This window comes from Ylistrum balloti, unplaced genomic scaffold (genome assembly GCF_031769215.1).
Source record: "Ylistrum balloti isolate Yb309-2 unplaced genomic scaffold, AGI_CSIRO_Ybal_v1 Utg370828, whole genome shotgun sequence".
Lineage (NCBI taxonomy): Eukaryota > Metazoa > Mollusca > Bivalvia > Pectinida > Pectinidae > Ylistrum > Ylistrum balloti.
The window spans coordinates 28,236-53,854 of record NW_026782478.1 but is presented as its reverse complement, the minus strand read 5'-3'; the positions used below and the strand labels follow the sequence as shown (position 1 = coordinate 53,854).

Here is a 25,619-nt window from a genome sequence, read left to right as displayed (position 1 = left end):
AATTCAATGTAACAGAGACGCTGATTGGTTGTTAATAAATTGAGTAACTGAAAGACGACACATGATTGGTTCATTTCCACCTACCATGCGGTCGACCTGACAGTTGTGAATGACTTGTAAAGAACCTAAAACTGATCAGTGAAACAGTGTAAGCGTTGTAGTTTATAATCGAAGGACAAACTGTCAAAAATAGATCAAAATCCCAGGAAAAGAAGGCACACGCCAGAGGTGTGCACCGAAACCGAATGCAAGAACAAGTGTGCAATGGCTTCAAGTACAGAGAACATCGACACTGACGTAGTACCACAGATCCAAGAAAACAAAGACACATTGAAGATTAGACAAGAAACGACTGCTTCCCTAAATCTGTCAAAACGCAAAAAAGAAATCGAAAATCAGCGAGAGGGACACACAGAACTGAAAGAAAGTGAGGGAAATAGGATGGTTTTCCTAATACATAACATCTATTTGGATTACTAAAAATGTTAATGAGCTGTCAAAATATCTGATGTAGCTCAGGTGGAACACTTCGAGCATTTTTCAAAGTGATTTTCTACCCAGAATCACCATTAAGCACCCAATCTGCATCATATCAAAGTGGTATATCAATAGCAACATGAGAATTATGTGAAATCCATATTATGATATGCATGCATGCTATGCACATCTTGTGCTTGTTGCTTGTATGGTTTTACAGATTTTGCAACTAGTTCAACTGTATCAGTGTATCCTTAACCTTGTTATAGATTCAGAGCTGTTGTTAGTTGAAAATCAGGTGAATACTAGTCACAATATACTGCTCGGCTGGAGAGATCTTCTCTTTAGCTTGAAAGATGAACAATATCTTAGTAAGCTAGAGGTCCCAGGTTCAGATTCTAGTGAGGTACAGGTAACGACAACCTTTGTTAATTTGATGCCATTTTAGAGACTTGGAAATCATACTTGACATTGCACAACATCGCTGTAACCCCAGGAAACTTGGGGACAAGTTGTTTCCAGGAAGTGGGAGTATGTAATCCTGATAGATACTACCGCAATTTACCATTCAGCGAGCTAGATCTCCTCAGCTTTGATTGCTTGCTTACACTAGTAAGCCAGAGATGCTGTGATGGAATCCTTTCAACATTGATATAAACAATGACCTCTGTTACACAGTTGTATGTTAAATTATGTTAAATTTCTGCTCCTAAAGTTAAGTTTACACAAGCTGATTAACGATAACAAATACATGTAGCTTCTGATAATTAGTCTCCAATATATACCAGAGTGCATTAATGTAGCTTGTTGTTAATAAAGATAGTCAGTCTCTTTATAGTGTATGACTTTGTTAAGGGTACTGAACACATTGCAGGATTATGTTTTCATATCAGGTGTAGTCTTGTTTTATTATCAATTTAATACAAGTACTAAGATTAATTCCATACTCAAATCAAGATTGTTGCTTCTCAATTTACAGAGTTATGGTTCATTTTTCATCTTGCACTAGGCTTGTATTTGGCATTTTATCTCAAATGTAAGATTTTGCAAGTACCTACATATCTATAGTTTAGTGTCCTGTAATGATGTCAGATATTATGCACCATTATCAAAAGGTACAGTGAGCCCTTAGTCCTATTAAGCTTTATTTAGTTGTGGTGTTTCATTGGCAGAGTAGAATTGCAGAATTTTCCGATGTACTGGTAGGCTGATGATTATTAGATGGCTCATTAGACTGTGGCCTTCTGTCCTTTTATAATTAAAAGTGTTAACCTTGTATCACCTTCTTTTAAGAATTATATCGCTAACATTATATCTAAAATTGACAAGTTAGTGAAAGTTCTTAAATGTATACAGTCACATTTGAATAATGATTTAACTGTCTTTTTCATTTTATTTGCAGTTGATATGGATGTTGAGTGGTTACAAACTGATGTTGACTTAAAAATCATTTTGAATATTGATCTCAAACCAGAACAGATAAATGGTGTGGACCCTACAATCACTGACAATGATGCCCTTCTCAAGTTCCCAGGTCCGTCACATCACAGAACCATATTCAATAGTTTAAGTATATGGATAGGATTACTAGGAATTTATCTTTACAGTTCTGTTTTATGTGATGGTTTGTTTCAATTTTCTTTGAATCACTCTGGATGAATCATTAGTGATGGAAAACTCTATGTTTGAGTCTTGAGAAGGATTGCAAGTTAGAAAGAGGGGGATGAGATTTTAAAATAATAGCATTAAGTTTATTCTTTCATTTTAGTTGGTAATGTGAAAATATGCATTGTTTTATGAATGATTTCAAATGTTACCAATGAGGGAGACCATCAACTGAACATGGGCTTTCCATATTTTTATGTTAAGTTTAAATTCAGAAGATAAGTCATGGAACATTGTCATATTTTGCTTATGGAAAAAATAGAATTGTTCTATTTACATCTTGTCAGATTATTTTTAGTTTATATCAAAATTGTGATATCAAATTTTTGTATTAAAAGTACTAAAGAATTGGGTTTGGGGGTGGGGGGGGGGGGAACCTTAAAATGTGACTAAGTAATGTATTATGGAGTGTAATAGTTAACTTGAAACATCATGTTACACTTTTGTGTTCTAGATGGACGAACATGGTCCTGTACCTTTTTCCGTCTTATACAAGGAGAATCTTGTAGGCTCCAATTTAAAAACAGACAACTTGTATTGTCTGCGAAAAAGAAAGAAAAGGGACATTGGATGTCTTACATGGTAAGTATTGACAAACACAATTTCTGTACCTCATTGTTGATTTAGTATTAAATTTTTAGTGAAATTATAGGCCATATGCATTAAGCAAACAGTGGTTAAAAGTGGAATTCATTTTAAGATTAAAACTTCTGTAGTTGAAGGTATACATAGATTGTATAATCAAGGTTCAATGCTAACACTATATAAGTAGACAGTCTACTCAAAAAAATATTTGCAGTGTCCAAATGAAACATCAAATTCAGAAAAAATTATTGCTATTTCTTAATTTTATATCATGAATCACATCCTGTACATTACAATACAAAAGATGTGTTAATTAAAATTGTGCAGAATTTAGAAAATTTTGATAATAGTGAAAAATACACAACATTACAATTAAACAGGGAAACTACAGATGTGTCCATCCCTACTAGAGAACACTATCACTTTATGATCCTCTGCAATATAAGTTATTTACTCTGTCTACCATCACCACACTAGTGATACTAATAGGGTATACCAAGGTACAATACATTTACATATAAATTTGTATCCTCTCCCATCGCTGTTGAGCCATGTGTCTCTTGTCTTGGACTTTTATCCCCTGTTTGTTAATGTAACAACTTGTGATGGGAGAGGTTAGGGGTGGGTGGATTAATTTTTCATTCCTGAAACGATATGATGTGCTTTATAGAAAGAAGGTAACTTTTGTTTCCTTGGCAAAAATCATTTACAGCAAGAGATTTATCTTCACAAAAACTTAAACCTACTGTTACTTATTGATTGTTTGAATTATTGTTGTATATTAATCTGTAATTTAATGCTGAACAAATTTTAGATTCCAAATGGCATACCCGATGAAGATTTAAGAGACAACAAAACAGCTGAGAAATTTGATTTGGAAATCCCAGACAAAAAATTTGATAATGCAGAATCACCACAGGAGGAGAAGGGCACCAGAGAAACCAAAGGCAAATCTTCACCATCGGAGGACACCACAAACATTAACAGTAAGATGTAGCCGCTGAGTATTTCAGTGAGGAAAATTTTACATAAATATGTTGAGAGGGTTTATTGGCAATATTTAACAGTGTTTGATGAAATAGAAAACCTCTATATTCTGACCAAAGATGGAAGATGATGAGGTTCTTGTTATTCTTTTACACATGCATATGTTTGTTATATTGTCTTTATGACCTAACCATTTGTAAAACAGGGTATTTCAACTTTGTAATTTTTCGTCTTGTTTCAGATTCAGTGTATCAGCTACAACACACGAAACATGACTGGATTGAAAAGGTAATTACAATGTGACAGAATTGAGAGAAAGCATAATGTATATACCGGTAGTATAATCTTATTGTATTGCCACCCACTAAATTGACAAACTTCCTCACCACTCTCAGTTTTATTAGAACAGATTTCCATTCTTTCAAATGCACTCGTAACTCCAAACCTATTTGCAATTTGCCATAGTGATGTTTGGGACTCCGATATTTGAGGACTCAAGCTTTTCCTGTGGGACTGGCTCAATTTTTGAGAACCATCTATACCTCTTTGTAACTTAAGTCATACAAATTTTCCAAATGGTGCTTTGGACTCGTCAGAAAAAAATTCCTTAAAAAATTACTGCACTTTATTTTGAGAACAAAAATAATCTGTGGTGTTCCCCAGTTACATTTCCACAATGACACATGATGACATGCAGCCATTATTGTATTATACCTTTTTAAGAAACTTGGATATGTAAAATTCACATCTTAAAAATGTTAAGATATGGCTGCTATGAAGGGACCATCCATTTTGTAAGTAAATGTTGAGTTGAATGAAGAGGAAAAATACTTGTATTTAAACTTGAAGTGTTTGTTTAAAGTGGATTATTTAGGGACAATATTAAAATATTTCAATATTCTTTTGCTTTATTATTTCTTTTCAGGATAATGTCATTGTGGTGCACATATATGTGAAGGAAGCTAAACAAGCAGGCGTTAAGGTCTTGTTTGATGTTCAGACTCTGTCAGTTTTCTTCCAGACTGCGTAAGTTATACAGTCAACACAAACTCTACAGTATAGATTATCTTTACCTTATAAATCAAAAGGAAATAATAAAAAAAAACACACATTTTTCTCAGTATTCAAAAACATAGCTCACCTGGCTACACTGGCATGTTGATCCTGGAATGTCAAAGAAATTTGACGAAATCTACTGTTCAGGGATCATAAGTGTGAGATCATAAGTATTCTCATGTATGCATAAACTAGTTATTAGACTGGAGACATGTATTGAGTAAAACACTTCTGTAACACTTAAGGCACATTTTTGTTTCAAAATTTAAATTCGGGTGTGCATCCTACAAAATTAAAATTCGGGTGGTGCATCCTACAAAATTAAAATTCAGGTGTGCATCCTACAAAATTAAAATTCGGGTGTGCATCCTACAAAATTAAATTCGGGTGTGCATCCTACAAAATTAAAATTCGGGTGTGCATCCTACAAAATCAAAATTCGGGTGTGCATCCTACAAAATTAAAATTCGGGTGTGCATCCTACAATATTAAAATTCGGTGTGCATCCTACAAAATTTAAATTCGGGTGTGCATCCTACAAAATTAAAATTCGGTGTGCATCCTACAAAATTAAAATTCGGGTGTGAATCCTACAAAATTAAAATTTGGGTGTGCATCCTACAAAATTAAAATTCGGGTGTGCATCCTACAAAATTTTAATTCATTCCTGCTTGTTTTCTCAAAATGAGACTTGATTTGTATGTTATTTATGACATTATCAAGTAGACATTTTAAGTAGTATTGTTCGTAATCAGTCTAGTACTACGTGATAATCATTTTATAATCAGCATACTACACGCTCCAACTTATTTCCCTTGAAAGTCTTACATGTTATATAAAATAAGATTGAAGTTGATGTGATAGAACAAATGGGAAAAAACAATAATAAGATAAAGAAGATGATTGACATTGTAAACATCTTTGTTAACATGTCACATCAAACATCAGTAAATTGCTGAAACTCGTGTAACTGATAGATGTGTTAGACTAATTGCTATGATAGACCAGAATTTTCGCACAAGGCACCTGCTTGGGTGAATTTGAATTTCGGCGTAAGTTCTGTTCTAGTGAATTTTCCCATGTCAAATGCAAAAGTAGTTGGTACTCTTGCATGTGATTTTTTGACTTTGCAGAAATTCCAAATATTTACAACTGCATGGGGGCACAGATGAAAATACCATTTTCAGTTGGAAGGTCCAGTTGAAGTAAGTAAGATTCTTCCTTGTTCTGGTAATACATTTGTACAATATAAGGATTTAGAGAAAAATGTTATGCATAAGTGAAAAACAAAATAAAAGAATAATTGAACCTTTTAACCATAATGACTATTACCGGGGTAGTTGTTCTAGCTTTAATTAACATTAATGTAAGGCTATGCTTTGGTTCGGCATCCCCCATCCATCTGTCTGGTGGCAACTTTTTATTTAAACAAATTTTGAGTTGTCTGACTGCTGTTTAGTATACTTGTCCACATGTTAAGAATGTATGATCAGCACATAAATTTGGTAACTAAGATGCGTATTGATGTCATTCATTGTTGATGGAAAAATAACTTGATAATGAAATTTTGATGAACCTTTCTTATCATTTATATGATGCAGAGGTTTTGTTCATATTTGATGTAAAATCTCCTGCAGTTAGACAAAATTTAGTAAAAGTTTAAATTCATTTAAAATGAATGTTATTGTCATTAAATGTGGATGATACACAGAATGTGTCAAGGATGTGTTCTTTTTTTCGTACATTGTCTCATTGATTGTTGTATGTTTGTAGAAATGAAATTGTTCCTTCAAAGTCAAAGTACCGTTTAACACCCACCATGATAGAAGTAACACTGGATAAAAAGGAATCTCAGCGATGGAATACTTTGGAAGCTCCTCAACGGAAAGGTATTTTAAGAGACATATTTCTGGATAATTTTAATCTGGGTATTGTTATATGCAGTGTAATTACTATTGTTGATCATTGTGACAAAACTAAGTTTCAGTGAATAAACTAATAGGAACATGCAAGCATAAATAATATTGAATCTTCATTTGAGATACTGACAAAGATTAATGAATGATTTGGAATTTACTCCAAAGAAACAAATTATCAATAATAAATTTTTTTTCCAGAAAATGCTTCTTCTTCCAAGTCAGACAGCTGGATTTCCACCGGAAAAATGTCTAATGTTAGAGAGACTAATAACACTGAAAGTCAGTCTAGTGTGGTGTTTGATGAACTTTCAAATGTGTCCACTGTTAAAAAAGGTGACTTTGCTGACAACAGGACCATAGAGTCTTGTAAAGGAGCCACAGGCATGTTACAACCTCTCAAAGACATCAACACACAGGTAAATATAGTCACACATGTTTGGTATGTTGTAATCTCCTTTCCTTACTATAATGATAGGGTAGATAGTGTTGGTAATTTAAAACAACTTCTCTTGTTCTTTATTATGATTAAAAATGATTTTTTTTTTGGAGGGGGGGTGAGGTGGGTGGGGGGAGTGGATTGGTTTGTACATATGTTTATTGCTTTGAATGAATCTGCCCATAGTAGACATAGTAGAAATCTTTTGTACAAGATATGCCGTGAACCTCCTATCACATGTTTAAACCTTAGCATGGTAACATCAAATTATGCATCTGATTAAGATTTGCAGACCTTTGGTCAAAGTTAACGAGTCAAAGATCACACTTTTTCAAATCTAATTAAGGAATTATTACAGGAATGATTTCAGGATTGGAGGACAGGGGTTGGGATGTATTCAGGATTGGAGGACAGGGGTTGGGATGTATTCAGGATTGGAGGACAGGGGTTGGGATGTATTCAGGATTGGAGGACAGGGGTTGGGATGTATTCAGGATTGGAGGACAGGGTTTGGGATGTATTCAGGATTGGAGGACAGGGGTTGGGATGTATTCAGGATTGGAGGACAGCTTGGGATGTATTCAGGATTGGAGGACAGGGGTTGGGATGTATTCAGGATTGGAGGACAGGGGTTGGGATGTATTCAGGATTGGAGGACAGGGGTTGGGATGTATTCAGGATTGGAGGACAGGGGTTGGGATGTATTCAGGATTGGAGGACAGGGGTTGGGATGTATTCAGGATTGGAGGACAGGGGTTGGGATGTATTCAGGATTGGAGGACAGGGGTTGGGGTGTATATTTACTTCGGCCTTGTTCACTTTGTTTCTTGTAGATTATGTTTCAGATGAAGGATGCTGTGGTATATTTCTGTTCTTGCTTCATTTTCAGAAACCTACATGTAAAGTTTCGCCTATGAACAAAACAAAAGAATTGGAACAAGTTGTGTCCCCTGGAAATACAGGTCTGGACAATCTAGGGAACACCTGCTTCATGAACAGTGTTTTACAGTCCTTGTCCAACACCAGGGAGTTTCGAGACTTCTTCTGTAGTAAGTGACTATTTCTACTCATTTACAGTTTGCATTGACACTGTCAATAACAAAAGGGAAAAAAAACAGGTATTTTTAGTGGACCCACTATATATATGCTGACAATTGCTTAAGACCCCACACCCCATATAGCATTGTATGCAAATGTCTGAATCCCCTACTTCAGTGTTCCAGAATTATTCAACAGGGTGGTCAGGTGTCACAGTGATAACACACTGTTCATCTGGGAATTTATTCACCAGGTGGATAATGAAAGGTACAGGGATCACCTGCCTGACCACATGGAATTTCCTGTGTTTTCTCCTACATTAATGTCCCTTTCACCCTTCTATCCATGCCAACAAGAGGGTTTAGTATAAGCTGATAGATAAAATGTTGTATCTTGAGAACCTCTCAAAACGTCTGGGTTTTATGCCTTACCATCTCAGATTCAAAGGTCATATTTGACAAAGTCTGTAAATTCTTCAAACAATACTTCTTTGCATGAGAGCAGCAGTATTCATGTCTTGATAATGATATTTTCTTGTTTTATTAGATAAAAAAAAAGACTGAAACTAACACCAATGCTATTGATTCTTGTTCTGTAGGTGGTAACTTCCAGAAGGACATCAACACTGATAATCCTCTCGGCAGTGGAGGGAAGCTGGCAGTACAATTTGCCCATCTTCTAAAAGTATTGTGGTCAGCAAAACACTACTCCTACGCTCCATCAAAACTCAAGGTAAGTCAATAAGTGATGTAAGGCTCTTAACTTTATATGGCAATAGCTGTCTGGAATGCTATTTACTGACCAGCTAATGTTTACCGAGTCTTTGTTAAACCTTTACATACAAAATAACATCTAAATACCATAGAGGTCTTGTCTGTATCTATAGCTACATAATGATGGGTGTATCACCTTGTCACTTTACAGAGTTCTTGGCTGTATCTATAGCTACATAATGATGGGTGTATCTCCTTGTCACTTTACAGAGTTCTTGTCTGTATCTATAGCTACATAATAATGGATGTATCACCTTGTCACTTTACAGAGGTCTTGTCTGTATCTATAGCTACATAATGATGGGTGTATCACCTTGTCACTTTACAGAGGTCTTGTCTGTATCTATAGCTACATAATAATGGGTGTATCTCCTTTTGACTTTACAGAGTTCTTGTCTGTATCTATAGCTACATAATAATGGGTGTATCACCTTGTCACTTTACAGAGGTCTTGTCTGTATCTATAGCTACATAATGATGGGCGTATCACCTTGTCACTTTACAGAGGTCTTGTCTGTATCTATAGCTACATAATAATGGGTGTATCTCCTTGTGACTTTACAGAGTTCTTGTCTGTATCTATAGCTACATGATAATGGGTGTTTCTCCTAGTCACTTTATATATGTTCTTGTCTGTATCTATAGCTACATGATAATGGGTGTATCTCCTTGTCACTTTACAGAGTTCTTGTCTGTATCTATAGCTACATAATGATGGGTGTATCACCTTGTCACTTTACAGAGGTCTTGTCTGTATCTATAGCTACATAATAATGGGTGTATCTCCTTGTGACTTTACATGGAATTTCTTGTTGTATCTATAGCTACATAATAATGGGAGTTCTATCACTTTACAGAGTTTTAGTGTATCTATAGCTAATAATGATGGGTGTATCTACCTTGTCACTTTACAGAGGTTTGTCTGTTATCTATAGCTATAATAATGGGTGTATCTCCTTGTGACTTACAATTCTTGTCTGTATCAATAGCCACATGATAATGGGTGTATCTCCTTGTCACTTTACATGATATTTTCTGTATCTATAGCTACATAATGATGGGTGTATCACCTTGTCACTTTACAGAGGTCTTGTCTGTATCTATAGCTACATAATAATGGGTGTATCTCCTTGTGACTTTACAGAGTTCTTGTCTGTATCTATAGCTACATAATAATGGGTGTATCTCCTTGTCACTTTACAAGTATTGTGGTCTATAGCTCCATAATAATGGGTGTATCAATAAGTGTCACTTTAAGGCTCTTGTCTGTATATAGCAATAATAATGGGTGTATCTCCTTGTCACTTTACAGAGGTCTTTCTTATCTTACTACATAATAATGGGTGTATCACCTTGTCACTTTACAGAGGTCTTGTCTGTATCTATAGCTACATAATAATGGGTGTATCTCCTTGTGACTTTACAGAGTTCTTGTCTGTATCTATAGCTACATAATAATGGGTGTATCTCCTTGTCACTTTACAGAGTTCTTGTCTGTATCTATAGCTACATAATAATGGGTGTATCTCCTTGTCACTTTACAGAGGTCTTGTCTGTATCTATAGCTACATAATAATGGGTGTATCACCTTGTCACTTTACAGAGGTCTTGTCTGTATCTATAGCTACATAATAATGGGTGTATCTCCTTGTCACTTTACAGAGTTCTTGTCTGTATCTATAGCTACATAATAATGGGTGTATCTCCTTGTCACTTTACAGAGTTCTTGTCTGTATCTATAGCTACATAATAATGGGTGTATCTCCTTGTCACTTTACAGAGTTCTTGTCTGTATCTATAGCTACATAATAATGGGTGTATCACCTTGTCACTTTACAGAGTTCTTGTCTGTATCTATAGCTACATAATAATGGGTGTATCTCCTTGTCACTTTACAGAGGTCTTGTCTGTATCTATAGCTACATAATAATGGGTGTATCACCTTGTCACTTTACAGAGTTCTTGTTTATTTCTATAGCTACATAATAATGGGTGTATCACCTTGTCACTTTACAGAGTTCTTGTTTATTTCTATAGCTACATAATGATGGGTGTATCTCCTTGTCACTTTACAGAGTCTCGTTGCTATGAAGGCCAGTCAGTTTACAGGATTTGCCCAACATGATGCTCAGGAATTTATGGCGTTTCTCCTTGATGGTCTTCATGAGGTAAAAGGACACTTCTATTGTTACACAATACCTCTCAGCATCGGTTTTAATTCATCTTTCCATAATCAATTTACTTTTCTTTCTGATGATAAAATTATAATCATTAAGGACTTGTATCTCCATAGTAATAAATAAAACTGAACTGATCAATAGGGTTAATTTTATTCAATAATACAATAACAGAAATGGCATTTTATAGTCTTGTGACATCATTGAGATGATTATCAATAGTCATATAATTTGTCATAAACATCATACAATATCAAAAAGATATCATTGTTGTTTGTGATAAAGTATGCAATGTGATAATGTGAAATTTTTTATGAAAATGTAGATTGAGAATTAGGATTAGCTTTCAGGAATATCAAAACACAAGGAACTCCAGCCATGTTTGTCTGCAGTGTCATTATGAAGATGACGATTCATGATTATTTCCAAGTCAGAAATAGAGATTGCATAGAATACTTTCCTGACATGTCATCGAGTATTACCAGTAAATTTCTTAATCATTCAGGACCTGAATCGTGTGAAGAAGAAACCGTACACAGAAACAGTCGACTCTGAAGGCAAATCAGATGAGGTCTGTACTATATGACTTTCGAAAATGCTTATCAAATGCCACTGCCTCGACAACAAAATTGTAACCATACATTTTGTTATGGGGGTAGTGATTGGAGTTGGGGAAGCAGAATTGCGGTTTTATGGATGTTGTGTGGTTCTGATGCGTGAGTTTAAATCAAAACTGAAATAATGTTTAATATGAATAAATATATTTTGGTTGATGGAAAAGCATTGTTGCCTCCCCAGTAGTAAAAGTTGAAATGATCATATGAGGTTATTTGTTACAGACTGTAGCCAGAGAGGCATGGGATGTCTATAAGAAGAGAAATGACTCATTCATTGTGGATCTGTTCCAAGGCCAATACAAATCAAAGCTTGTCTGCCCTGTATGTGGCAAGGTATGTATATTTTACTGCAGACTAAAACAGCCTTCGAGACAAGCTTACACTTATTGTTGTATGCAACACTCGTCCCCTGCCGTTAATTAAATTTTCTAAGCAACATAAACCTTGATAGCAATGAAAAGATGTCTTATTTTAACAATTGAAAGTCTTCCTTCCAAAAACCAGTGTCTTGACAGGAAAGACACAAAAACCAGAAAATGACAGGGAGAAAATACTTAATATGCATTCTGTTGTACTTAATACTGTCTGAAGTTTTAATCACATTTATCATCCCTAATTCAATTAAGTGATTACCTGGAAAACTAACTAAAACACTGACATGTCAGAAAGGACTTGGCTTTGTGTCTGACCTATGAGGGTAAATTTAACCACTCTAGGTACCTTGTCAGTATACACATGAAATTTGACCTTGACCTTTTGACAGATGCGGGGCCCTAATAATGGTGATAAATGTTTATTTTAGTAAGTCACCTTCACAGCCTTCACAGTTGACCTTTTGACCCCAACTCAATACCACCCGAATATATTTTCTAATAATATTAGATTGCATCAATTTTCAATAAAATCAGGTTACCCTATCACAAGTTATCATCGGAAAGCCACAATATGACAATATGACAAGTCTATTTTTTGTAACTGTGAGCTTCATAGTTGACCTATGTACCCAAAGCTCAATTTCGGTCTATATAACTTCATTATCTAACACTGCATGATTTTTCAACCAAATCCATCAATCCTCTCTGAATAAATCGTCTGGGAACCAAACTTTGATGATGTAAGTCTATTTTTAGCAACAGTGACCTTCATAGTTGACCTTTTGACCCCAGATTCAATACCACTCTGTATTATCCAAGGTGCCATCATTATATGAAGATTCTGACCAATTCCATCAATCCTTTCAGAAGTTACCATGTGGAAACCAAATTTTTGGTTTCTTAGGAAGTAGAAGGACAGACTGGTCTGTGCTATTGTGGTTATGTCCTTTGACAAGCATGAATATTAATGATAACAATATATGTACTTGGAAAGACCTGAAATATCTGGCTGATGTTGTTCCCATTTCCAAATCAACTGAAATTTATGTTACAATTTATGATATGGTAACTGTTTTGTTTCGTTACAGGTATCAATAACGTTTGATCCTTTCCTTTACCTGTCTGTGCCATTACCGAAGAAGAAAAGACAACTACCTGTGATATTTATGTGGAGGGACCCATACAAAAAACCTGTTCAGGTATACTAAACTGATGAAGAGTTCCGAAGTGTTAGAACTGTCAGAGTTGACTCATTTTTAATTACTAACTGTCTGTACATTGTTGTTGTATCTTACAACTATACAAACTAAAATGCTTTCAACAGAAATTGTTTTTGTGAGGATTGATAAACGTACTTATCAATCCTCACTTTTTAGAGGGAGACTCCATAAACTTTTATCCAAATTTGCGACAAATTATCATTTACTTTTTATGGTTTCAAAATTCCAATAAGTCTGCTAGACAATACTTTTTATGTTTCATATGTTTAAAAGCTGGTCTGTAGGTAGATTTTTTTACACTTAAACTTCCCCATATTGATATTGAAAATGTAGTTGACAAGTATAATTGGTAAAATTTTAATTGAAATTATTTAGAATGCAGTTGTAATGAAGATAAAAATCTTTGGCTTGGGTTTGAACTAGCAACCTCTCACTCCCAACACAGCCACTCTACCTCTTGACCAATAGGAAATTCCCACTAATAAAGGCTAGTAAGATGCCATGTACTTTCAACTTCTTCAACTGTTTACTTATTATTAGCATTCTGTTGGATAGCTGACTTTGATTTATTAAAAACATCTCCAGCTGTTTTGTTCTACAGTTAATACTTTGGTTAGCAAAGGAGTGTACAACAGACATGGTCAAGGAGGCAGCTTCAAAGAAAACAGGAGTAAAACCAAAAGATGTGAGTATTCTCATTAAATCACTTCAGCATTGGTTACTTGACCTTGTTGACTGTCACTGATCAGATATCTAAACTTTTAAAAATTGATAGGGATATATTAATCGTCACAAAATTTTGTCCTGCAGATTTATGAATGTCATTTGAGGTGAAATCAATCTCAGGAACTTTTTATGTCTGTGTGAATTAGCTAAGCTACATAACTTTCATGCATGCATGTGCATGCATTTTCTTCACATACTTTTGTCTTTTATCAGACAAAAACATAGCTTTAAATTATACACAGAGCAGAAAAGGAAAAATAATCCATTATTTCAGGACCCCAGGGTTTTCCATAAGAGCCGGTCGCCGGCCAATTTGACCGGCTACTTTGATCATTTGGCTGCCTATACTAATCCAGTTCCGTAATAATGTTCTGTACACGACTACACGTACACAGCAGGCCAGCCTCCTACTTACACTACACAGCCTACTACTAACAAATTATGGAAAACCCTGGGACCCCTAAATATAAAACTTGTTTTATTTTTCAGATGAGGATAATAGAAGCATACAAAGGCAAAATTTATAAGTATTATAACAGTGATTCTGATTGGTCCAACGTACAAGCCAGTGATACCATCATAATGTAAGTGTATCATAATTTTGTATGTGTGTGTGGTGGGGGGGTAGGGCATCTCTCTATCATATCATGATATATTGGATCAAACCATTATTACCACAATTGTAAGTCTAAAGGTCATTTCTGTGTCTTTACATTAAAATGTAATTGAAGGAGACAAATCTGTGTTACATGTATATAATGTTAGTGTGATGATCTTATTCTGTGTAGGTCATAGTATCTGAGTTAAAGGACAATTTTAGAATGTACAGGTCTGCTGTACCATGACTGTGTGTATTAGAGGGATGAAAAACAATTCACAGACCAGTAACCCTGTATAGAGTGTTATCATAATAATGTGTGACTTCTTTTATTACAGAGCGGAAGTATTATCAGAGGAAGTTGCTGGAGAACCAGTATATGAAGTATATGTTGTCCAGGTAAGTTTATGTTGTCCAGGTAACTTAGTGTTGTCCAGGTAAGTTTATGTTGTCCAGGTAACTTAGTGTTGTCCAGGTAACTTAGTGTTATCCAGGGAGGTTTATGTTGTCCAGGTAACTTAGTGTTGTCCAGGTAACTTAGTGTTGTCCAGGTAACTTAGTGTTATCCAGGGAGGTTTATGTTGTCCAGGTAACTTGGTGTTATCCAGGAAAGTTTATGTTGTCCAGGTAACTTAGTGTTGTCCAGGTAACTTAGTGTTATCCAGGGAGGTTTATGTTGTCCAGGTAACTTAGTGTTATCCAGGAAAGTTTATGTTGTCCAGGTAACTTAGTGTTATCCAGGTAACTTAGTGTTATCCAGGGAGGTTTATGTTGTCCAGTTAACTTGGTGTTATCCAGGAAAGTTTATGTTGTCCAGGTAACTTAGTGTTGTCCAGGTAACTTAGTGTTATCCAGGGAGGTTTATGTTGTCCAGGTAACTTAGTGTTATCCAGGAAAGTTTATGTTGTCCAGGTAACTTAGTGTTATCCAGGTAACTTAGTGTTATCCAGGGATGTTTATGTTGTCCAGGTAACTTGGTGTTATCCAGGAAAGTTTATGTTGTCCAGGTAACTTAGTGTTATCCAGGAAAGTTTATGTTGTCCAGGTAACTTAGTGTTGTCCAGGTAACTTAGTGTTATCCAGGTAACTTAGTGTTATCCAGGAAAGTTTATGTTGTCCAGGTAACTTAGTGTTATCCAGGGAGGTTTATGTTGTCCAGGTAAGTTTATGTTGTCCAGGTAACCTGTGATCCAGGGAAGTTTATATTGTCCAGGTAAGTTAGGTAAGTTTATGTTGTCCAGGTAAGTTTATGTCGTTCAGGTAACTTAGTGTTGCCAAGGTAACTTAGTATTGCCCTGTTAAGTTGGTGTTGTTCAGGTTAATTTGTTTGATCTAGGATATTTTATGTTGCCCTAGTACTACTTAATTCAATTTCAGAAAAAAATCTGAAACATTAATGATACTTAAGGTATATGTATTCATAACCCTGATAACTCACTCATCTTACTGATGTAGCCTGAATTTCTAAGATATTTCACATTATTTTTGGACTGAGACTTTCGTTTTGTATATGCTGTTTAGGCAATTGTTTTTCTCAATATACATATAAACATCATATTGATTTCTAACATTTCTCTTCAAGAACATCGCAAATTGGTGAACTGTAAATTGTGGGTGGGAGAATGTCATGACAGAAGATATTGTATGTGCTGGTAAACTTAGCATTTTAAAAAGAAAAAAAAAGATGAAAATAGAAATGGATTGTAAGAAAAAAAAAATTATTTTATCCTTATCTGAATCATATAGAGGACCATTCTACCAAAAAGAATATCAATTTTATCATCTTCTGAATCATATAGAGGACCATTCTACCAAAAAGAATATCAATTTTATCATCTTCTGAATCATACAGAGGACCATTCTACCGAACATTGCTCCTTCACGATGTGCATCATGTAAACGGCCATGCCCTGATGGAAGCAAGCTGAAGAGGTGTACAAAGTGTTATAAAGTGGGATACTGTGATAGGTATGTAGTCCTGAGATGGTCAGCACATTATGTACTGAGTATCTTAATGTCGAGAATTCCCATTTAATTTCCATGCTGGTATTTCCTACACATTGACTCAAACTTGATTCATTTGAAGTAATTGATTGCTTGTGATCAGTATATTTATTTTGTGAAAGCTGATGTTTTATTACCATTAGGCTGTAGGTGTGTCACTTCCACACTTGAATGATAGGATATTAGCCGGGATATCACACACTTTCTTCATTATGTCTTTAGGGTATGTTTCTCACTACTGAGTATGTTGAATCGTACCATTTTATTATACAGTCACCTCGGCTGTAAGTGATGGATTACTGTAAAATTATATATTTTTAGGGATTTATTTTCATGAATTTTGTTGATTTTGTTGGTACACCTGCTCCACGAATTCATATGCTAAAATTAGTACCCAGGTATAAGTAGATTTATTTGCTATATTATCTATGAAATCAAATCTCCATGATAAGGGCGTTTTCTTAAACACGAAAGTTGAGCCCCAGGAAAATACATAATTTTACAGTGTTAAGACTGGATGGTCCAGTTAAACTGCTAGCTGTGTACTACAGTAAGAATTTGTATGAACAGGAAGTGTCAGAAGGACCACTGGAACCTACACCGGACACACTGTAAACCCACCCCAGAGCCTGTAGGCTGTCCATACATCCTCAGTATCCCAGAGTCACGCACAACTTTCTCCAAGCTCTGTACCCTTATGGAAGCTTATGCCAGGTCAGTGGATCATAGTTAGGTTGAAGTGTCTCAATCATGTAACATTTATCTCCTGTAAGGCATTGTGCTTGTAATTATATCTACTACATGGATGTATTTTACTCCCTTTAAGCTCCGTATTTGAATCTATATAATGCTCTGTATTTGAATCTACAGGTACTTAGTGAATGTATTTCAACCTCCCTTCAAGCTCTGTATTTGTATCAACAGGTACTTAGTGAATGTATTTCAACCTCCCTTCAAGCTCTGTATTTGAATCTACAGGTACTTAGTGAATGTATTTCAACCTCCCTTCAAGCTCTGTATTTGTATCAACAGGTACTTAGTGAATGTATTTCAACCTCCCTTCAAGCTCTGTATTTGTATCAACAGGTACTTAGTGAATGTATTTCAACCTCCCTTCAAGTTCTGTATTTGAATCTACAGGTACTTAGTGAATGTATTTCAACCTCCCTTCAAGTTCTGTATTTGAATCTACAGGTACTTAGTGAATGTATTTCAACCTCCCTTCAAGCTCTGTATTTGTATCAACAGGTACTTAGTGAATGTATTTCAACCTCCCTTCTAGTTCTGTATTTGAATCTACAGGTACTTAGTGGATGTATTTCAACCTCCCTTCAAGTTCTGTATTTGTATCTACAGGAACTTAGTGGATGTATTTCAACCTCCCTTCAAGCTCTGTATTTGAATCTACAGGTACTTAGTGAATGTATTTCAACCTCCCTTCAAGCTCTGTATTTGTATCAACAGGTACTTAGTGAATGTATTTCAACCTACCTTCAAACATTGTATGTATTTCTACAGGTACTCAGTGGATGTGTTTCAGCCTCCCATTAAACCTGATGTATCCTGTAAACTGAGTAGCCAATCATCCACCTCCTCCAGTCTCAGTAGCAGTAGCAGCCAATCAAGTGGCAGTATGAACAGTTTGGACAGCCAATCATCTATCAGCAGTACATGTACAATCACAGCAGGTCAGGACCAATTAGATTGTGGGGAAATAGACTTGACAGCCTCATCATCCAGTGTGACCACAGATATTGGCAATGGTGAGGAAATTTCCAGCATCAGTTACAAAGCAAATGGGGAGGGGGACCAGATCAGCATTGAACCAATAGACACAGATTCACAGCTCCATCCAGGGACATCAGAGGATAGTGTTGATGAGAGGAATTTACCAGAGTACCCATCCTTTAAGTTGCCTCAATCAGATTATGCTGACATGACCCGTGAGGCAGAAATGGGAGGAGAAGATGAAGACATGGAAGATGGGCGGGGTCACAGACCGACCCCCACAAATCCTGTATTGGGCATTAAATCAGATGATATGGATAGGGTGCTGCCTCTCTTCTTCATTAAACCTGTCAACCAGGAAGGTCTAGGTTTGAAGGGACCTGATGGAGAAAGACTGGATGACAAAGGTATGTGTTGAAGTCTACAAGGTAAGGTGATAGATAGAAGATGATGCTGACTTTGACTGTTGGTATTGCATAGTAACTAAAAGTTCAATATATAAGATCTGAACATTAATATACAAATAGAAAGTGTTTCTGAAATCTATCAAAATTTTTAGAAGTTTGTGTAATACTGATAATACTTTGTAACTAAATGTACCACACCTGATAATTCTTTGTAACTAAATGTACCACACCTGATGATACTTTGTAACTAAATGTACCACTCCTGATAATACTTTGTAACTAAATGTACCATACCTGATAATACTTTGTAACTAAATGTACCACACCTGATAATACTTTGTAACTAAATGTACCACACCTGATGATACTTTGTAACTAAATGTACCACTCCTGATAATACTTTGTAACTAAATGTACCACACCTGATAATACTGATAGGGGAGATAGTATAATGTTTATTACAGTCAAGTATTTCAGTTAGCTTGTCAAAAATAGAAACACCAATTGAAATAATTTTGTTTAATTCTCAGGAGATGTACCCTTGGATTTGTCCTATCGCCAGTTTCTGTCGATTGATTGGAAAAATAATGACAAGTTCAGTCCATATGCACTTGTACAAACCAAAGAACTGGTATGTTTAAAATTTACCACTTAAAAAAACATTGATTAGGCAGTTTTACAAGTGACAAATTTGTTTCCTACTTCCTAATTCCGAATGACTTAAAGCCTTGTTTGACTGAACCCTCGTTGGCAAAAGTAGAAAAAAGTTTTTAATAAGACAAAAAGAAAAAAGTTCACCTCCATAAACAGCTATTAGATGTAATCTCAAAGTGTAATAGAAATAGTTTATTAGAAATAAAGGATCTGATGGTAGTAATATTAACTAGATCTCTGTATCATTATCTCCCATGTTAAGGATGTGAGTAAAGGTCTGATAACACTTTGTTTCTTCCCAATGTAGGACTGTGAGGAAGACCCCAGTATGCAAGCATCATTGGATGGTAAGGACGACATCATATTTCCAAACTGTTATTTATCATTCATTAGTGTTTATACCTATACTTCAAAACCTGACTCACTTGGTCACATGAACACATTTTGATGCAGAAATGGAGCTCATTGCATACTTTAATCAAATTTTAGTTAAATTGATCCTTGATATTTATATTGAGAGAAATTAATTTACTCATTAATTTGAACTTTGGAAAAGGCACAAGTCAATTATATATTATTGTTATCATTATGGAATATATAGAAGGTCATGGAAGGTCACACGTGTGACTTCCATTACAACTTTATATGTAAACTTGCCCAGATTTTATGTACTTCAGGGGAAAATTTTCTTAATTGCAATGTCCTGATGAAGACCACGTAGTTCTGGGCGAGGTCAACGATACAAATAAAATAAGAGCCAACTAACTGAACTTCTTGTGATTGATATTCTACTTAATAAAATTTGTAATGAACAAATAAAAAACTGTTCATATTTTAACTCGATGATCTTAATTTCATGCATTTGGCAGTTGAGGCAAAAACTGAAGACTTAAGTGAAAGATGAAATATTGTAATTTAGACACACTTCAACATTTACAGACTATAATTATTTGTAACTTTACAGAGAACAGTAACATCACCATCACACAGTGTCTGGACTTGTTCACAGAGCCTGAGGTCCTCAGTCCAGAGGAAGCCTGGTAAGTGTATTGCTTCATCCTGACACCCACATAGATGATGATAAGCTGTATAATTATCCCTCACAACTGAAAGTGATTGGCAGAGGGGATCGAGGAACATATCATATAACACCTAAATTTGTTAGCATCCTAGCAGCTTCATTCATTCAGTAATTTTGTTGAACTTCAAATACTTATGAATTATCTAAATTGATATTTAGTAAGTTCAAGTTTCAAGGTGGTAGGGTTAAGGCCGTCGTTACTACAGAATCATTGTCAGTGTTTGAGCTTCTCCACTCCTTTGAGAGATTTTGATCGAACGTAATACATGTTTAAAGGACAACTTTGATGTCTTGGACATTTCAAGTTTGTGAATTACGGGGCAAGATTATTGTTACCAGTCAAGTTTAACCATGAGGAGATATGAATTGCTTGGGATGCCATAATCATGTTGGCTGTTGTAACATTCCACAGAAATCTCTGTGACAGTATTAAGATTTTTGAGTCAAAATTTAAAGTTATCAGAATTGTTAATATTAAAATGAGGTACTTCTTTGCTTTAGGTACTGTCCACGGTGTAAGGAGCATCGAGAGGCCACAAAACAGATGTCCATCTGGAGGCTGCCACATACGCTCATCATACAACTTAAACGCTTCTCATTCCGTAACTTCATCTGGCGTGACAAAATCGACAAAATGGTGGAATTTCCTGTTAGGTATGGGAAGGGATTTATTTGATAATAACATGTTTGGAACATTGACTCTCTCTAGTTATCTCAAATCATAAATAAAAAGTTTGTGTCAGTAATGTCTTCATCAAAACTTTTAATTACACTCTTTCAATGATAATGAAGGCCCTATCATATGCTTGACTTTACCTTGGTTCACCATACAACATATTGGTCAGACTTACATTTAGTTTACAATCTTGAATGTGCATTAAACTCTCAATCTTGGGACATGATGTAACGCATTTATTGGGACATACATCTCAGCCATTTATAAAACTATCAATGTTGGGACATGAATGTAACACAATCATTGGGACATACATCTCAGCCATTTATAAAACTATCAATCTTGGACATGAATGTAACACATTTATTGAGACATACATCTCAGCCATTTATAAAACTATCAATGTTGGGACATGAATGTAACATATTTACTAGGACATACATCTCTGCCATTCATTTAACTATCAATCTTGGACATGAATGTAACACATTTATTGAGACATACATCTCAGCCATTTATAAAGCTATCAATGTTGGGACATGAATGTAACATATTTACTAGGACATACATCTCTGCCATTCATTTAACTATCAATCTTGGACATGCATTAAGTTATCAATTTCTTCTACCACACTCCCAGTCAGCAAGCTTCTTACATACATGCCTCATTCAGATGTTTCATCTTTATATAACCTCATTTGTTATTATGATGTACAATTTCTGTTTCACCAGCAATGAGTTACTTTCCACCTAACTTTCCTTGAACGTAGGAGTGTTATGTATGTGAAACAACTTTTTGCTATTTAGATCTTACGATAAGCCCATGGGAGGGAGGGGCAAAATTTATAAGGGTGAATGTATTACCTTGTTTTGGGACATGTTGCTAGTTTAATGTTATTTTTATCATTAAGAGCACTTCAAATATTACTATGCATTTGAGATTCATCACATAATTATGAATCGTTTAAGTCTAAGTTTCTGATATTCGTTACCACAGAGGACTTGACCTGTCTCAGTTTTATATTGGTGCTCGGCCGAAGAATGAGCCTCCACCTGTGTATGATCTGTACGCTGTAGTAAACCACTATGGAGGTATTCTGGGCGGGCATTACACAGCCTTTGTGAGGTGTGCAGGCCTTACTGACAACAGTAAAAATGATGTGGGTAAGTGAATTAGTGATTAATTTACCATCACAACCAAATCTGTGGTGTCACAATTTTCTTTATTGACATGTAATGCTTATCTTAGTCTTGTCAATATCTAAATATTTCATTTTTGTTTGATAGACTGGCGATTGTGTGATGACAGCAGAGTAACTTCAGTAAGCAATGAGAAAAACATCATGACAAGAGGAGCGTATCTTCTGTTCTACAGGAGACGGGACACGTTCTCAGTCCCAAAGGAGATATCTTCTGTACAAAGCACAGATGAACAAACAGAATCCTCCTCCTCTAGGGAGACAAACACAACCAGCAACGCTACAGGACAGGAGTCAACACTCAGTAGTAGGTCACACTCAGGGAATACCACACCAAGTCATAGTGGTGATGTCACAGAAGCCACGCCCCTTCAGGACAACCGGTACTGTCATCCAGATGGGGGTGATTCACACCCCGAGGACAGTGACGAGGAGAATGTAGACAGTGACAGGCCTGTTATAAGTGAAAATACATACCGAGGTTCTGTAGATCTTGGTTATATGGATATGGAGGCTGTTGACTAGCTGTGATGTCAAGGCGGCCTTGGTGATACCTGAAGGGCATTTGAATGATTTTGTGTGTTTCTAAGTTAAATTAAGTTATCTTTAGGACATTATAAAGTTGAGAGGTTGTGTACAGGTTATATGGTGTGTGAGTTCTATGTTTGTTTGGAGACAGATATGTTTAAAAATGTTGTGTATCTTTATAATGATATGTACATAATAAACCATAATTATAGAATGCAAATGTGATACGTACAATGCTGTTCTACTCTTTCAAGTCTTGTGTTATTGTGATACCTTTTATTATTTCTTAAAGTCATCAAGTTTGATATTTAAAAAATCTGCTTGATATTCTGATATAGATCAAAATCTTGTTATATTTTCAACAGAGAACAGTTTACATCCATTTTGCCACAGAAACCTCAGCAGCCCATGTGATAATTTACTTCCATTTTAAATAATTGCAATATGATCTCAAACCTCATTAAGGGAGAACTGTTTCTGAAGCAATTCTCATATGGCAACAAAATTTGATACATGAAATTGGAAGCAAAACACACATCATAATGCTTTATAAAGATTAATTGTTTTAGGTAACAAACCATATATTCTATACCTCAAATTCAGAACTGTCAATCTTGTCAAGCAGTATACAAGCTGATAGGTTCCATGGTAAAGTTGTATACAGACTGATTGGTCACTTGGTAAATCTGTATACAGGCTGATTGGTCCCATAGTAAAGCTGTATACAGACTGATTGGTCACATGGTAAAGCTGTATACAGACTGATTGGTCACATGGTAAAGCTGTATACAGACTGATTGGTCACATGGTAAAGCTGTATACAGGCTGATTGGTCCCATGGTAAAGCTGTATACAGACTGATTGGTCCCATGGTAAAGATGTATACAGACTGATTTGTCCCATGGTAAAGCTGTATACAGGCTGATTGGTCCCATGGTAAAGATGTATACAGGCTGATTGGTCCCATGGTAAAGCTGTATACAGGCTGATTGGTCCCATGGTAAAGCTGTAAACAGGCTGATTGGTCACATGGTAAAGCTGTATACAGACTGATTGGTCACATGGTAAAGATGTATACAGGCTGATTGGTCCCATGGTAAAGCTGTATACAGACTGATTGGTCCCATGGTAAAGATGTATACAGACTGATTTGTCCCATGGTAAAGCTGTATACAGGCTGATTGGTCCCATGGTAAAGCTGTATACAGACTGATTGGTCTCATGGTAAAGATGTATACAGACTGAGTGGTCACTTGGTAAATCTGTATACAGGCTGATTGGTCCCATAGTAAAGCTGTATACAGACTGATTGGTCACATGGTAAAGCTGTATGCAGACTGATAGGTCCTATGGTAAAGATGTATACAGGCTGATTGGTCCCATGGTAAAGCTGTATACAGGCTGATTGGTCCCATGGTAAAGCTGTATACAGGCTGATTGGTCCCATGGTAAAGATGTATACAGGCTGATTGGTCCCATGGTTAAGCTGTATACAGGCTGATTGGTCCCATGGTAAAGCTGTATACAGGCTGATTGGTCCCATGGTAAAGCTGTATACAGGCTGATTGGTCCCATGGTAAAGCTGTAAACAGGCTGATTGGTCCCATGGTAAAGCAGTATACAGGCTGATTGGTCCCATGGTAAAGATGTATACAGACTGATTGGTCCCATGGTAAAGCAACCTTATAATGAAAATGATGCTTCACTGTTAATCATAAATGATGCAGTTTACTTTTTAATTTGATGTTTATTGTACAATTCCACTGTCTCATTGCCACATCCCCAGTAGAAATCTAAAAAAGAAAGTCCTTTATCTGTATGTTTAAAATAAGCAAAAGAGTAGGTTTTTAATGCCAATTAGAGCTAGAATTTCAGTCTTAATATGTTAACTAGTTATCCTACAATGCAAGAAGACATCTTTAAGAACACTCTATAGAGCCCTGGACAAGAGAGGAAGTATTAGTTAGCACATTATATACCATTTAGATAGAAACTTGATTGTAAACTGTGATCTCAATACCTCTATTGTTATGTTATTGATGAGATGTAACATTATTTATTATATGATGTGATACTTCATGAGGAAAAAAAGTCTGTTCTTTGTCCTTTTACAAATGTTTTAACTGTACAAGACAACATGTTTATTTGATAAATCATTGGAATTCCACTATTCTTACAATACTTTCCTTAGTTTCTGAATTCAGGAAAAGGAGAATTTGTGTATATTTTGATTGTATCTGCATAAATCTCCAAAAAAGATCAATAAATGTTTGACTTGTATCTTATTTACACTAGATCATGAGGGACGACATATTATCTGAACATTAACTATTTGATCATTACCAAGTCCACACTAAACAAACCAGCAGTTTTCAACAAATCATTTTATAAATTATTTATGGAGAGTTTTTTTCTGGTTTGATAAGACAAACAGAAAGTTATCTCTGACTGGATAAGGCATACAGAAAGTTATCTCTGATTGGATAAGACATTCAGAAAGTTATCTCTGATTGGATAAGACATACAGAGGGGTATTGTTTCTGTTTGCGATGGATAAGACAAATGAAAAGTTGCCTTTGATTGGATAAGACATAGAGAATGTTGTCTCTGATTGGATAAGTCATACAGAATGTTGTCTCTGATTGGATAAGACATACAGAGAGAAATTGTTTCTGTTTGAATAAGACATACATG

General features: G+C 35.6%; 1 protein-coding gene across 1 annotated transcript; it reads left to right on the top strand.

Annotated features, from left to right (window-relative positions):
• The first annotated feature begins 134 nt into the window (after positions 1-134).
• LOC132558800 (ubiquitin carboxyl-terminal hydrolase 19-like) lies at positions 135-23,207 on the top strand. Its single transcript, XM_060223406.1, has 27 exons — positions 135-427; positions 1,880-2,011; positions 2,597-2,724; positions 3,542-3,713; positions 3,956-4,002; positions 4,640-4,740; positions 5,904-5,975; positions 6,544-6,659; positions 6,888-7,105; positions 8,015-8,174; positions 8,762-8,895; positions 11,012-11,104; positions 11,619-11,684; positions 11,953-12,063; positions 13,193-13,303; positions 13,926-14,009; positions 14,540-14,634; positions 14,987-15,047; positions 16,501-16,616; positions 17,223-17,366; positions 18,171-18,787; positions 19,318-19,418; positions 19,749-19,788; positions 20,406-20,481; positions 21,024-21,176; positions 22,196-22,362; positions 22,486-23,207. The coding sequence occupies exons 1-27, from the start codon at positions 265-267 to the stop codon at positions 22,920-22,922; spliced, it is 3,915 nt and encodes a 1,304-aa protein (XP_060079389.1). The 5' UTR covers positions 135-264; the 3' UTR covers positions 22,923-23,207.
• The last annotated feature ends 2,412 nt before the right edge of the window (positions 23,208-25,619 follow it).